General features: G+C 37.7%; 1 protein-coding gene across 1 annotated transcript in view; it reads left to right on the top strand.

Moving 5' to 3' along the window:
* The window catches only part of CUL4A (cullin 4A), a 433,228-nt gene that overhangs the window by 61,531 nt on the left and 357,147 nt on the right, over positions 1 to 14,550 (top strand). The window contains 2 exon segments of the mRNA XM_053707765.1: positions 10,188 to 10,277; positions 11,414 to 11,496. Coding sequence (XP_053563740.1) covers positions 10,188 to 10,277; positions 11,414 to 11,496 — 173 coding nt within the window.

The raw sequence follows: 14,550 nt of genomic DNA, 5'->3' as shown, positions 1-14,550 counted from the left end.
GATATTAAGTTATTATCTTGGAAAGTTTTGTTTTTAGTTGCAATTTCTTCTGCTAGAAGAGTTTCAGAATTATCTGCTCTGCAGTGTTCTCCTCCTTATCTGGTGTTCCATGCAGATAAGGTGGTTTTACGTACTAAACCTGGTTTTCTTCCAAAAGTTGTTTCTAACAAAAACATTAACCAGGAGATTATCGTACCTTCTCTGTGTCCGAAACCAGTTTCAAAGAAGGAACGTTTGTTGCACAATTTGGATGTTGTTCGCGCTCTAAAATTCTATTTAGATGCTACAAAGGATTTTAGACAAACATCTTCCTTGTTTGTTGTTTATTCCGGTAAAAGGAGAGGTCAAAAAGCAACTTCTACCTCTCTCTCTTTTTGGATTAAAAGCATCATCAGATTGGCTTACGAGACTGCCGGACGGCAGCCTCCCGAAAGAATCACAGCTCATTCCACTAGGGCTGTGGCTTCCACATGGGCCTTCAAGAACGAGGCTTCTGTTGATCAGATATGTAGGGCAGCGACTTGGTCTTCACTGCACACTTTTACCAAATTTTACAAGTTTGATACTTTTGCTTCTTCTGAGGCTATTTTTGGGAGAAAGGTTTTGCAAGCCGTGGTGCCTTCCATTTAGGTGACCTGATTTGCTCCCTCCCTTCATCCGTGTCCTAAAGCTTTGGTATTGGTTCCCACAAGTAAGGATGACGCCGTGGACCGGACACACCTATGTTGGAGAAAACAGAATTTATGTTTACCTGATAAATTACTTTCTCCAACGGTGTGTCCGGTCCACGGCCCGCCCTGGTTTTTTTAATCAGGTCTGATAATTTATTTTCTTTAACTACAGTCACCACGGTACCATATGGTTTCTCCTATGCAAATATTCCTCCTTAACGTCGGTCGAATGACTGGGGTAGGCGGAGCCTAGGAGGGATCATGTGACCAGCTTTGCTGGGCTCTTTGCCATTTCCTGTTGGGGAAGAGAATATCCCACAAGTAAGGATGACGCCGTGGACCGGACACACCGTTGGAGAAAGTAATTTATCAGGTAAACATAAATTCTGTTTTCTGTTTTTCTTTAAAAGATAGTGATTTTTTATCTTTCAATTTATCCTTAATTTCCACTATTTCTTTTTCTAAATCCACTAAGGTATCTTTTTCTAGATCTTTTTAAGATCTCCATTAGGTCATTTGAGGCTTTTGATAAAACATCTTCCCATTCTTTTTGAAAGATTTCTTTAAGGGGAAAGGAACAGGCCTTAGTTAGTAGTAAGCCTTTAGGAATCAGGCCTTTCCCAGTGTATTTATTTAGGAAAATTATTTCGTTTTTTTTGTTTTAATTCTTTTGTTAAGAGTTTCTCTAAGTTATTTAGAATATCTTCTAAGCTTTCATATTCTAAATCTGTATTAACAGCATCTTCTTTGTGGTTATGTAATTCTTTATATAACTGATCACTAAATGCAAAAATATCCTCCATATTGGGAGAGTTAGACATGTGTGAGTGAGAAAGTCTTTACTTAAAAAACGTGTGAGTATATTTGTCACAGTTCGTGATGTGTTTCTAACACAAAAAAGTAATAGCAAAAACTAAAAAGTGAAAAAATGAAAAATTAAATATATAGTATAACAGTGATTAATAAAATCAAGTGAAAAAAAATATATATATGTACTGTGCAATGTACCTAATTATCCAAGGGTCCCGGTGTTCTACTTCCTCCCAAAAATACATAAAAATCTTTCCCAACCCCCAGGGAGGCCCATCATCTCGGGCATAGGGTCGCTTTCTTCAAATCTCTCACAATATGTGGACACATTCCTGCAAAAATATGTAAGGGGTTTGGACTCATATCTGAGAGACTCTACTCAGGTTCTTAATATCTTAGACCAGGTCAATTGGGAAGATGACTTTATTCTAGTAACTGGGGATATTATGTCCCTATACACGGTAATTGACCATGAGAAAGGAGTCATGGCAGTGAAGCAATATCTAGATAGGGATGTGGAGCTAAAATCTGAACAAAAAGAATTTCTGCTAAAGAGCATTTCATTCATCCTAAAAAACAATTACTTTATGTATAACAATAAATTTTATTTACAAATAGAAGGAACGGCTATGGGCACGAGGTTCGCACCAAGCTACGCCAACTTATTTGTTGGCAACTGGGAAGAATCCTTCTTCCAGTTGGGTGGCTATGGTGCGAACCTCGTGCTCTACAAACGTTACATAGATGACGTCTTGCTAATATGGAAGGGGTCCGAATCTGAGCTATTGAAACTTTTTTCAGACATAAATCTGAATGACAAGGGGCTCAATTTCTCATTTAACCACAGTAAAGATAGGGTAGTATTCCTAGATCTAGAAATAATGGTTATAAATAATAATTTAGAGACTAAAACACATTTCAAAGAAGTCAATTCCAACAGTTTTATCCATTCAAAGAGCTGTCATCTGCAGCAATGGATAGACAATATCCCAGTAGGCCAAAGCCTGAGAGTAAGGAAGAACTGCTCCAGAATCTCAGATTTTGATAATCAAATAGAATCCCTGATTGATAAATTTAAAGATAGAGGCTATGAAGATGAGGTCATAAATAAGGCTGTGGTAAGCGCAAGGAACACAGACAGAAAAAGCCTCCTCACATATAAACAGAAATCCCCTAAAAATGACTCTGAAATAATTGATGTCCCATTCATAACTGAATATAATGTTGACCATAGAATTATGCGAAAAATTCTAAATAAACATTGGCCCATACTAAAAGCTGACTCTATATTAGGAGATTCTCTCCCACAAAAACCGAGACTGATTTTTAAAAAAACAAAAAATTTCAAAACATTACTTGCACCCAGCTCACGTGTAAGAACTCAAAAACCTGTTCTCACACAGAAAGATCTACAAGGGGGGAAAATATCAGGCTTTTTTCCCTGCTATTCCTGCAAGGCATGCAAGCATAGTAATAAAAGAAAAATAATACACATCCCAAAATCAGATGAAGAAATTATTATTAAAGACTGTATTAGATGTACTACAAAGGGAGTAATTTACATTCTTAGGTGTACATGTAATTTAATATATTTTGGGGAAACCAAACGGATGATTAGGGATAGGATTAGGGAGCATTTACTATGCATCGAGAAAGGAATGGTGGACACTAATTTATATAAGCACTTTAAGTCAATACACAAGGGGAACACTAAAGATCTGAGTTATTGGGGAATAATACAGTTGAAAAATAACTGGAGGGGAGGAAATATAGAAAAGGCTTTGAAAATTAAAGAAGCAGAATTGATTTATAGATACAATACCCTGTTCCCTGCCGGTTTGAATTCTGAATTAGATATTTCTCCATTTTTATTTGACTGAAGCTTATTTCGTATATACAAGCATCAATTAGTAGGCTTTAATTAGACTTTTTATTTTATGATATTTCTTACACTATATGATCTATATATATAGACTATTAACTCCTCTTCTTATTTTTATTTTTCTTCTTATTTATTTTTTCTTACTAATTAAACCTCTTTGAGGGAGCTAAAATAACCATATGTGAAACTCCCTAAGATTGTATAAATGTTTTTATATGTGAATTGCCAAAGCTATACCAATGCTGCCAATACCATCTTAAAAGTATGACCACCTTAAAACTAAAGACTGCCTCAGCTCCAATTTCCCAGGTGGAATCTGACCAATGGGAAGCAAGATACACCTTTAAAAGAAGACACACCTGTTGCAGAATATTCATCTTGAAAAAGCCCTGCAGAGGGAGAAACGCGTTGATGTGCTGCAACTAACAAAGATAAGAGAAAGATAAGCTTACACATATAAGCTGGATCAACTATTCTTCACATGAAAGTGTGCAATATTGCTAACACTGTTAGCCATTCTTAACTTTGCCACTAGACCTGTAACGGGTCACTATTGGACATTATTATATCCTACTTTCCTCAGCCTTACGTTTGGCATCCTGCGTGCTATTTGGCACTAAGTGCAGGAACTCCTTTCCTCGATGATTGCTACATTACAGCAAAGAAAGCCAAGTAATATTGCAACTTACTAACTTCGTATCTACACCAATCAGAAGGTGTGTTTGGGACAGCGCCCTCAATGGTGACGTCATTACGGCCGTACAACTAGTCACGGAGAAGATTGAATGTGCACTTGTCTGGGTAAGCCCCTGTTTTGCTAGCAAACCAACTTCCAACTGAGATTTCAGTGTGGAATCGGACTATGCTTACTTTATTGTGAACTCTGCAATTCAAGTTTATACCAAATGGTGGCAACTAGTCTGTAACTTTTGTTTTTATTTACGGAGACGTCCGTTTTTATATTTCATTTAATGCAAATAAATCTCTGTTTATTTAGACAACTATTCTATTTATTTTTAATTAGTCTATACGTGATTTCTCTATATCACCTTTAGCTTTTAGCACTCCTATCTACTTTTTCTAAGTTTTAGGATTCTATTTCTGTCATATCTTTGCAGATACATCTCTATTCTTCTCTAATTACTTGTACTGAGCATGGAAAACCCAGATATGCAATATTCTGATTCCTCAGATGTGTTGTAAGACGATTGAACTCCCTCCTTAGCAAGGTTCTGGGTGCAAGGTCCACAAATATTTGTATGTTATAGCCTTGGAAGTTGATGTGCTTTTGTTTGCAAGATAGTTGCATAATTTCTTCTTTTTGTGGATATTCTTTGAATTTTATTATTATGTCCCTGGACTTGGCTGAGTCCATGGATTTAGGACGTAGTGCCCTATGGGCTCTATGATCGTATGGTGAGCCTTTAATATAGGTGAAGTGGTCTTGGAAGTAGGCTTGTATAGAGGATGTTAAAACTGATTCCGGAACTCCTCAAATTCTTAAGTTCTGATGCCTTTCTCTGTTTTCAAGATCCTCGAGTTTGTCGTAGAGTTGTATTATGGATGATTCTTGGCCTCTCAATAGTTGCAATATCTTCTTGATTGCTTTCTTGGTCTTCTAGATATGCCACTTTGTTGCCTATTTCATTGATATATTTTCCTGAGATCTCTTCCTTGATGCAACTGCGTACTTGTGTTAGCAGTGTAGTAAAGTCTTGTTTAGAAGGAATGGATGCTAGTAGGTTTTTGGATATTAAAACCGTACTTTCGGTGTGTTTATCTTTTCCTTCTGATCCAGAAGGAAGGTTTAAATGTTGAGGTGTTTGAGGCATCTCAGTAGTCATTGTGTGGTATTGTATCTTAAAAAATGAGTTAACAGAGAGTGGTTTTGGGATTGAGAGTTTCTGTAATCTATCTTGCTTTTTAGGTGAAGTTTCCTTTTTCTCTTCCTCTCCCCCTCAGGTTATGCTGAGAAACAAGGATGATTTGAATCTGTCAGTTGTTATTTCTATAGTAGTACTTGTGTGTCAGTCTCTGATCTCACACCACGTGCTTTGTGGTTATCAAGCGATATTAGTGAGCTTTGATGAATGATGCTGTCAACAAATTTATTTTTTTATTATGATTTCAATCTCTTAACATCATCATACAGTGCATGAGTTGTAATCATTAAATAGCATCAGTATGCAGTAATAACGGATAAACATTGGTAGGTAATGCTTGTCATAATTCTGCTGTTGTATTGAAATGCCAGTCTTTGGTCATACACTGTTTGTTGTTTAGCTATTAGCCAGTTTTAATGAGCTTTATTGTAATGTAGCCCACAATATATATGCACATAGTGGTATAGGAGTTTATGTGAGGATGAAAGATAATATCTTTATTAATTCATCAGAGTTAGTTTATATAGCTATGTTGCCAGGCAGTTTAGCTTTGTCACTATACCATCTATTGGAGTAGCTCTCAGAGCACTCAGTACATGTGTGACCTGTAACCACATGTAATGTTTGTTGCACCAACAATTAGTTTCTATACAGATAGTCTTGAGCTATTAACATAAGAGAATGCGGTTAGTGTATAAAGTGTACCCGCTATGGCGTAAGTGTGTATTTCAATACTTGCAATCTGTTGCTTCAGAGTATGCCGATGCCATTTTTGTTTTGGGCTATGAGGGGTAATGAGCCCTTCAGGTGATGACTCAGTCTTGTAAGCGGCTATACCAGCTTGAGGAGGTAGTGAGCAGCAGCTTGTAAGTTTGCTGGAGATCGACAGAGAAAGTGCGCCTTTGCAGCTAGGCCTCAGATCGCGATCTGCAGTTTAGTGGAATTCTGTAACTTGTCTTGTCAATCCATGATCCGGATCATCAGGGCATGCCACACGCCAAGTTTGGTGTAGATGCTGCCCAATTATCTTGGCTTTTATGGCCAAATACTGGACGGGGCACTAGGAACACACAGTGCGGCCATCTTACTCGGCAGCCGGCTCCGCCCCCTCACCCCATCATTTTTATTGAGTTGTGTTAAAGATGGAGACATTCCCTCTATTCATCAAAATAACAAAGTTTTGAAAGTGTTGGTCTGTAGAGTTTGCAGAAGGAACTAAGCAAATATTAATTCCAAGTGTATTGTGCCATCCTTTCCAAATCCCATAAATGATTTGGAGGTTTTACGTCACAGGTTTGAACATTTAAACACTTTTTGAAGCTATAAAGGATCAGGTAATACATTTTCAAATGTCTTCTTCCCAAAGAATCCTTAAAAAAATATGCAATATTAAACTTAATTTAAGTTGTTTTGTTTGCGACTCTGAGAATAAAGAGCTCAAATAAAATCTAGTAATATGTAGAAATGGAAGATATATAGAGGGCGACTCCTAGTGCAGATCAGTTAGCTTTAAATTCTCCCACTAACAACTCCCCTTGGAAGAATACTCACACAGTGGGAAGCACACTATAGTGCTAATGCAGCCTGCTGGGTATATTGCAGTGGCCCAGCGCACATATACACTCTGGTAATGAACAGTTCCAAGGTTTTTTTGCAGGATGTTCCAATAAAACAACAGGAGACTTCAGTGGATAAAAGGAACTTTATAAAAATCAATATATCATATAAAAACAGTCAGTAAAACACGCTATGCGTTTCTCAGAGTTAACCACTCTGTTTCCTCAGGCAAGTAATACTGATCAATATCTGAAGTCTCCTATTTATGTAACCTAGAACCAATTAGGGTATGGGTTACACCCAGTGCACACCCTTTCTCTATTCTCACAGGTGCATTTGCCTTTTTTAATGAAAAGCTGCATTGCTTAGCTATAATCTGAAAAGTGCATATCCACAAAGTTATACAATGTATTACCAAACAAAAAGATATTTACACATAAACATATAGAAACATAATATGACATATCAAACAACATTGTTTGCAAACTAAACAATTTGTATCTGTACACATACATTTCAAACTGATAGTATACTGGGTGATATACAGCATTGTTTCCAAACCTAATAGTTGTGAGTATAAAATTTATATCTGATTATATCTGTCCAGTTCTATATTGGCTACACTAGGAGGCGCCCTTTCTCTTTTTGTCTCAAAATCTAGTAATAGGTAGGTAACTTCATGTATACTACACTTGTTCACAATCCAAAAGGTATTGCAGTTTTGATGGATTGGAATCCTATAGAATAACCATTCAAAAATAAGATCTTAACCCCTTAAGATCTTAACCCCTTGAGTGTTTCCCACTCTGGTGCTAACGACGGCTCAGAGCTGTCGCTAGCACTCTTCCACCTTGAGGGAGATCTGGGGGCTCCCACCCACTCCTACCCCGGCGATTGGGCCTGCATAGGGACAGGCATCGCCGGGGCTTCACGTTTTGCGTGGTGACATCACTCGCAATGACGTGATGACGTCACCGTGCAACTTTATTATAAAAATTACAATACAAAGTATAGGGAAAGGTGGCATGCTGCTTAGACGTCTGTATCTCGGGCATCTAAGCAGCTACAGACCCCCAAGACCCACCGTTGGTAAGGTAATCACCTTGGGGATCTGGAAAAAAATACAATATTTAAAAACTTTTTTTCAAAAAAAACTTTTTTTTAAAAAGAAAATGAAATCACCTTAGCACCCACATGGGAAAGTGCTTAGCACTCAAAGGGGACATGAAACCCAAACATTTTATACCAAGAAAATGAAATACATTTTGATAATTGAAGTAAATTGGAGAGTTGTTTAAAATTGTATGTTCTACCTAAATCATGAAAGAAAAATGTTAGGTTTCATGTCCCTTTAACTAAATTAGATTTTTTTTTTCCCCACAGCAAATTATTTTGTGGATTGGAATGGGGATCCTTTTGTGGGCTAAGGAGGTCTGTAGTATGCTAGAGTGTTTGTTTTTTTTTGTATTTATTATTTTTTAATACCATGGAAAGTGTTGGTCTGGCAGGAGGGAGGGTTAAAACTGAATATCAAAAATGATTTTAGACTCCTCCCTGTGCCTTTTATTTGACCTACATGACCTCACACTATGTAAAGCTCTGACACGTTGCACATACCCAGACTACAGCAACTAAAGCAGAGTGCAGGAGTGCTCTTTCTTTAAATGTGATGAGTGGTACAGAAGCTGATTGGTCAAAGGCACCTACAGGGACTCAAAAGTCCTTTTTTTATGCTCAATTTTAAAACACCCCTACTGTTTCACATTATCTATGCACTACAAGATTTTTAAACATTGCAGGACATAGTAACATTTACTCTTCATTTAAAAAGAAAAAGCCAAACTACTTTTACACTGTTTTTATTACGTTAGTAGTTTATAAACCTAGTTTATTGAAACAAGTAATTATTTAAAAAATGGTAATTAAATGTATAAATATATCTGCTGCAGCTAATCAACAACTGTAGCAGGAAATACCCCACCCTCTTAAATTCTTAGATTTGTTTAACTGGTTATTTATTTATTTTTTCACCATGATTTTCAACAATGTATTAAAATATAATCATTTTACTTAGTTATGCATTTAAGACCACACATGAAACTTGAGGTTGGTAGAGCTGTGTTACAGGATGACATGTAGTATTTATACAATTCAGCTTATTTATATTCTATATTGAGTATTGCATACAGTTCAGTTTCTCATGCAATATCTGAAACTCAAGTGCTTAAAAATATGTATTCACGCATATATATACACCAGTAATCTATCACCAGTAACAGACACCACTGATTAACCCCAGACTGCCAGTTGAATATTTAAAATGGGATTAAACCCTCTGGCTCCAAAAATCACACTAAATGTTGGTCTGGAGAAGGACATCTAAGAAAAGGGAGCCTGGTGTTCTCCCTTTCATCTCTAAAGAATGTCTAACATCAGGGGATGCAAAATCCACTCCTCGTACATATGATGCTGACCATTTAAAAAGCACTACAAAGGTGAAGAGGAAAGAGTTTGAGATATTATTGCACATCAATACACAGGGACCTTGGACTCCTTAAAGGGACACTAAACCCAACCTTTTTATTTCATGATTTAGATAGAGAATACAAATTTCAACAACATTCCAATTTACTTCTATTATTTATTTTGCTTAATTTTTTTAGATATCCTTTGTTGAAGAAATAGCAATGCACATGGGTGAGCCAATCACACAAGGCTTCTATGTGCAGCAACCAACCAATCGGCAGCTACTGAGCCTATCTAGGTATGGTTTTCAGCAAAGAATATCAAGAGAATAACACAAATTAGTTAATAGAAGTAAATTAGAAAGTTGTTTAAAATTGCATGCTCTTTCTAAATTATGAAAGAGAAAAAATGTGGGTTTCATGTCCCTTTTTAATGTTGATTCAGGTTTAGTTTATCATGAGTGTCCCTCACCTAATAACAACCACTGGCACTGGTTACAGCAAATCGCTGCAGTGACACCTAGCAACTGGGAGAATGCAATGCCTCCACAAACGCAGTACGCATGTCCGTGTAGGATTTTGGCCTGTTGTGATGGCCAATGGTTTCTGGACACAAAAGGGCGAGCAGTGTCAGCGCTTTTCTTGCTGAGGATTTTGCTACTTTGCCTTTCCAGCAGTATACACACCAAACTCTGTGTCTGACATAAAATGTCTGCGCTAATGAATTTGGTTGCAATTTGTAGGGACCATGATGCTGTGGGTTCCAGTATTTGAGTAGCCCTAATAATTGCTCATTTAACTACTTGTTTACAGAAATCCATACAATGCAGCAGGTTTTAAACCCTCTGATAGCAAAAGGTTTAATAAATAAAGAAAACAATTTTTATTTGAATGATTGATCGGCACATTGTATCCGCAGGTATATAAAGATGCATTTGAAGTTAAGTTTTTGGAGGAGACCAATTGTTTGTATGCTGCTGAAGGACAAAGGTTGATGCAAGAAAGGGAGGTAACGTCTTTGAACTTTATTTTGTATAACATATTTGTACTTTTTTTATTTTACCTAACGCATCACCTTCTTAAAAGAAAAAAAACAATCAAGCACTGGCATGTTTTTCTAATACCGAAGCATTAAAAATAGAAAAATATCATTTAAATATTTTACTTTGGGCAGAAGGTTAAAGGGACAGTCTACTCCAGAATTATTGTTGTTCTTTAAAAAGATAGATAATCCCTTTACCTATTCCCCTGTTTTTCATAACAAACACTGTTATATTAACCCTTTCGTGACCGGGTTATAAAGTCTACATCGGAACAACGTTCCGATGTAGACAAATTGAAATCACGCGATCCTGCTGACGATCGCAAGATTTCAATTATGGGATCGGGTCTGGGGGGCATCCCTATGACGCTAGGAACGCCCTCCAGACCGCGATCATATCCTGCCAGCGCAGTAGGCTTCAGGACAGCCGTTGGCTATGACGTTGTATTCCGTCATAACGGCTTTAAAGCCCAGTGCCACTGTGATGGAATACAACGGCATAACGGCGTGAAAAGGTTAATACAAGTTTTACCTCTGATTACCTGCATCTAAACATTTGCAGACTGCCCCCTTATTTCAGTTCTTTTGACAGAACTTGTAAATCCACGGGGGAGTGGTCACAATGTTATCGGTATGGCACACATAAACTTACGCGCTCTAGCTGTGAAAAACTGCCAAATGCATTGACATAAGGGGTGGCCTTGAAGGTTTTAGAAATTAGCATATGAGCCTACCTAGGTTTAACTTTCAACAAAGGAATACCAAGATAACAAAGCAAATTTGATGATAAAAGTGAATTGGAAAGTTGTTAAAAATTGCGTGCCCTATCTGAAATATGAAAGTTTAATTTTGACTAGACTGTCCCTTTTTAGTTTAAGTTAAAACGATATTTTTTTTTTTTTTAAACAGTAAGTGAACTAGTAAATAGAAAAGCTATAAAATAAAAAGGAGTTGGGTAGTAAAGGTGTTTTTTTTTTTTTTTTAATGCTGTTATCAGTATTTCTACCCCATAATAATAAGAGTGATGATTTTGTTCCACTTTGCCATTTATTACTAATGCCTTGGACTAATGACAGATCATTTAACAAGATGTATTTTTTTAGATCCCAGAATATCTTCATCATGTGAACAGACGCTTAGAAGAAGAGGTAGACAGAGTCGTTATGTATTTGGACCTTGGGACACAGTATGTATACAGAGTCTGGTTAAGTATGTCATGTTTTTGTGATATCCGGGTTAAAGAATGTCCTAAGAACACATTCACTGTTATGTAAAAAGAGTCTGATTAATACAATTAAATAAAACTGCTGATAAAAGCCGTTTTCTCTTTCTGATATCAAGAGTCTTCACTGGTGGGTATGTAACTATGCGTCATTTGGAAAGGTTAGAAACTTCTTGCAAGGTTTTAAATTCTTCCCCATATGTATATACTTCCTTTATTACCATCTTTTTTGTTTCTGATAGATTACGGTAATGTGGCCTGTAGCTCTGTTCATGCCTGAAGATGTTTTTCTATTTTTTTTTATGGCTGTGAAAATGCCCTTTAAATATCTGGTATGATTGGGGGAAGGAGCAAATACCCTTTTATCCATGTGTCACTCCTTTTCCCTATTCTGCTATTCACTTGTGCAGCTGCTTGATAAAATGTAAATGCCAAGTTGCAATCAAGGGGGTTAATTCTTCATTCCATTTTACTGGACAATTCATTTGGTAATTACTAGGTTGCAGCAGTTTGTCTTGCCATGTAGTGTTTCAGACTTGCACACTGCCTACCTAGGTATTTCTTCAATAAAGAATACCATGAAAACAAAGCACATTTTGATAATAAAAGTAAATGAGAAACTTTTTTTTAATTTTTTTTTTTGGTTGCTTTGCATGAATCTTAAGACAAATTTTGGGTTTCATGTCCTTTTTAACACCTTTTCTTTTTAAAGACACAATGAGGCCACAGGTTTCATCCTTACTTGTGGGATTACGCCTCCTGGTCAGTAGGAGGAGGCAAAGAGCACCACAGCAGAGCTGTTATATAGCTCCTCCCTTCCCTCCCACTCCAGTCATTCTCTTTGCCTGCGTTAGTGATAGGAGATGGCAAAGTGAGGTGTTAGTTTTTGATTCTTCAATCAAGAGTTTTTATTTTTAAAACAGTGCTAGAGTGTGCTGTTTTGTCTGGGGTGTAGCCGTAGTCCATATCAGTCTCTACAGTAGAGCTTTTGGTGGCTTTAGAGCAATGGGAACTGGTGGGACATAATTCTCACTGCGCCTCCCATGTTGTTATGCTGCCCTTCTCTTGATGGCCTAAGCAATATCTAACTCGGGTCCTATCTGTTTCCTCAGGGCTATGGGAGGGAGAGGACCTCCTAAACCTGTTGGAGCTGTCTTGCTGTCAGACAGCTTTAAGGTAAGTGCAATTTCTTATGATTCTGGGGCACATTTAATTTAGACTGGTACGTTTATTACATTAATTTCCTGGGAATAGAGGCTCTTCATGTATGGAAGGGGTTTCCCTATGGTGACCGCATAAGAACAGGCACTGGGCTAGGGCTAAAAGGGCATTATCGGTCTTTTTTATTTCTAAAATTTCCCGTTAAGGACTGTGTAAAGATTGACGCCCACGATGGGCGGGGTTTCTATTTGCGCACTTAGAAGACGCTGCGCAGTTTGCTTAGACATTTGTTCCGTTTTTGTAGAGGACATCTCTGCTGTGTTATCTTACAACACTTCGGGCATTGCGCTATAACCTCATGGTTGGGAAAGCAAGCGGTTGCTAGCGCCTTGAGCCCTGACCTAAGACATGGCTGGAAGTGGTCTGGAGCGGCAGGTAGGCGCCTCAGCTTTGCTGTTGAGGCGGAGAGGTGTCTGATTGTGGGGCAAAAAGTTTTGTCTAAACTACTAGATGTAGAATGTTTTTTTTTTTGCTCGGCACATTTTAAAAAGAGAAAACGGCTGCATTTATTTCTTAAAGGCACAGTGTTATTTTGTTCAGCACAGTATAATAACTTCATTTTCTACTTAAAGGCACATTATTATTTCTAATAATAGTGCTTCCTTTTACATCACTCTTTCTCTCATATAGTAAGAGAGTTCTGAGTTGTAAATTTAAAGGGCCAGTATAAATTTAGAGGCCAATTTTTCTAAATTTTCCAAATTTTTTGTTCATTTAATTTTCTTGCCTGGTCTATAGTATGGACTTAGAAAACGTTACTTGTGCAATGTGTTTGTTCCTTTTTGTCCCTCATGTATTGAGAGGGCTCTAAGCTATAAAGAACAAACATTTTCATGATAAAATTTTGTCAATGGCATATGCCACAGCTTTCTCCCCAAGCGTTCCAACCCTTAACGCCCGCCCAAGCAGTGCCCTGTACTTCATCTCAAGTTTCTACTGCAGTGACTTTAAGAGACATTGCTGCAGTTATGTCTTCTACTCTTTCTGAGGCGTTATCTGCCTTTCCTATACTTCAAGGCAAACTTAAAAGGAAGGACAACTATGTGGTCAATGAAGTTTCTGATGCTATGGTGGCAACCTCGGACGTAGCCTCCCTGGGCTCAGGGATGTAGGGTATGGAGGTTCTATCGGAAGGTGAAATTTCAGATCGGGGAGTTCCTTACCTTTGACTGATTCAGAAGTTGTTTCTTTCAGATTTAAACTAGAACACCTCCGCCTGTTACTCAGGGAGCTTTTAGTAACTTTGGACAACTGTGATTCCACGGAAGTGGTCGTTCTTGAGAAATTTGAGTAAGTTAGACAGATACTTAGGCGTTCCTTCTTACTCAGAGGTTTTTCCAGTTCCCAAACAAGCTGGGCTATAGAAATAGTGTCTCAGGGATACAAACTGGAGTTCAGAAATTCTTCCCCCCGAGGAAGATTTCTTCTTTCAAGATTATCTGCAGATCAGATAAAAAAAGAGGCATTCATACATTGTGTAAGAGACCTCTCTTCCATGGGAGTAATCTGTCCCGTTCTGATACAGGAACAGGGGCAGGGTTTTTACTCAAATCTGTTTGTAGTTCCCAAAAAGGAGGGAACCTTCAGACCTATCTTAGACCTCAAGAGTCTTCAGACAAGTTTCTCAGAGTTCCATCCTTCAAGATGGAAACTATTCGTTCCATTGATCCAGGAGGGTCAATTTATGACGACAGTTGATCTAAAGGATGCATATCTTCATGTTCCTATCCACAGAGATCATCACAAGTTACTGAGGTTTGCCTTTCTGGACAAACACTTTCAGTTCGTGGCTCTTCC

This window comes from Bombina bombina, chromosome 3 (assembly GCF_027579735.1).
Source record: "Bombina bombina isolate aBomBom1 chromosome 3, aBomBom1.pri, whole genome shotgun sequence".
NCBI lineage: Eukaryota > Metazoa > Chordata > Amphibia > Anura > Bombinatoridae > Bombina > Bombina bombina.
Note: the sequence above shows the minus strand (reverse complement) of the source record. Positions and strands in the feature narration are given on the sequence as shown.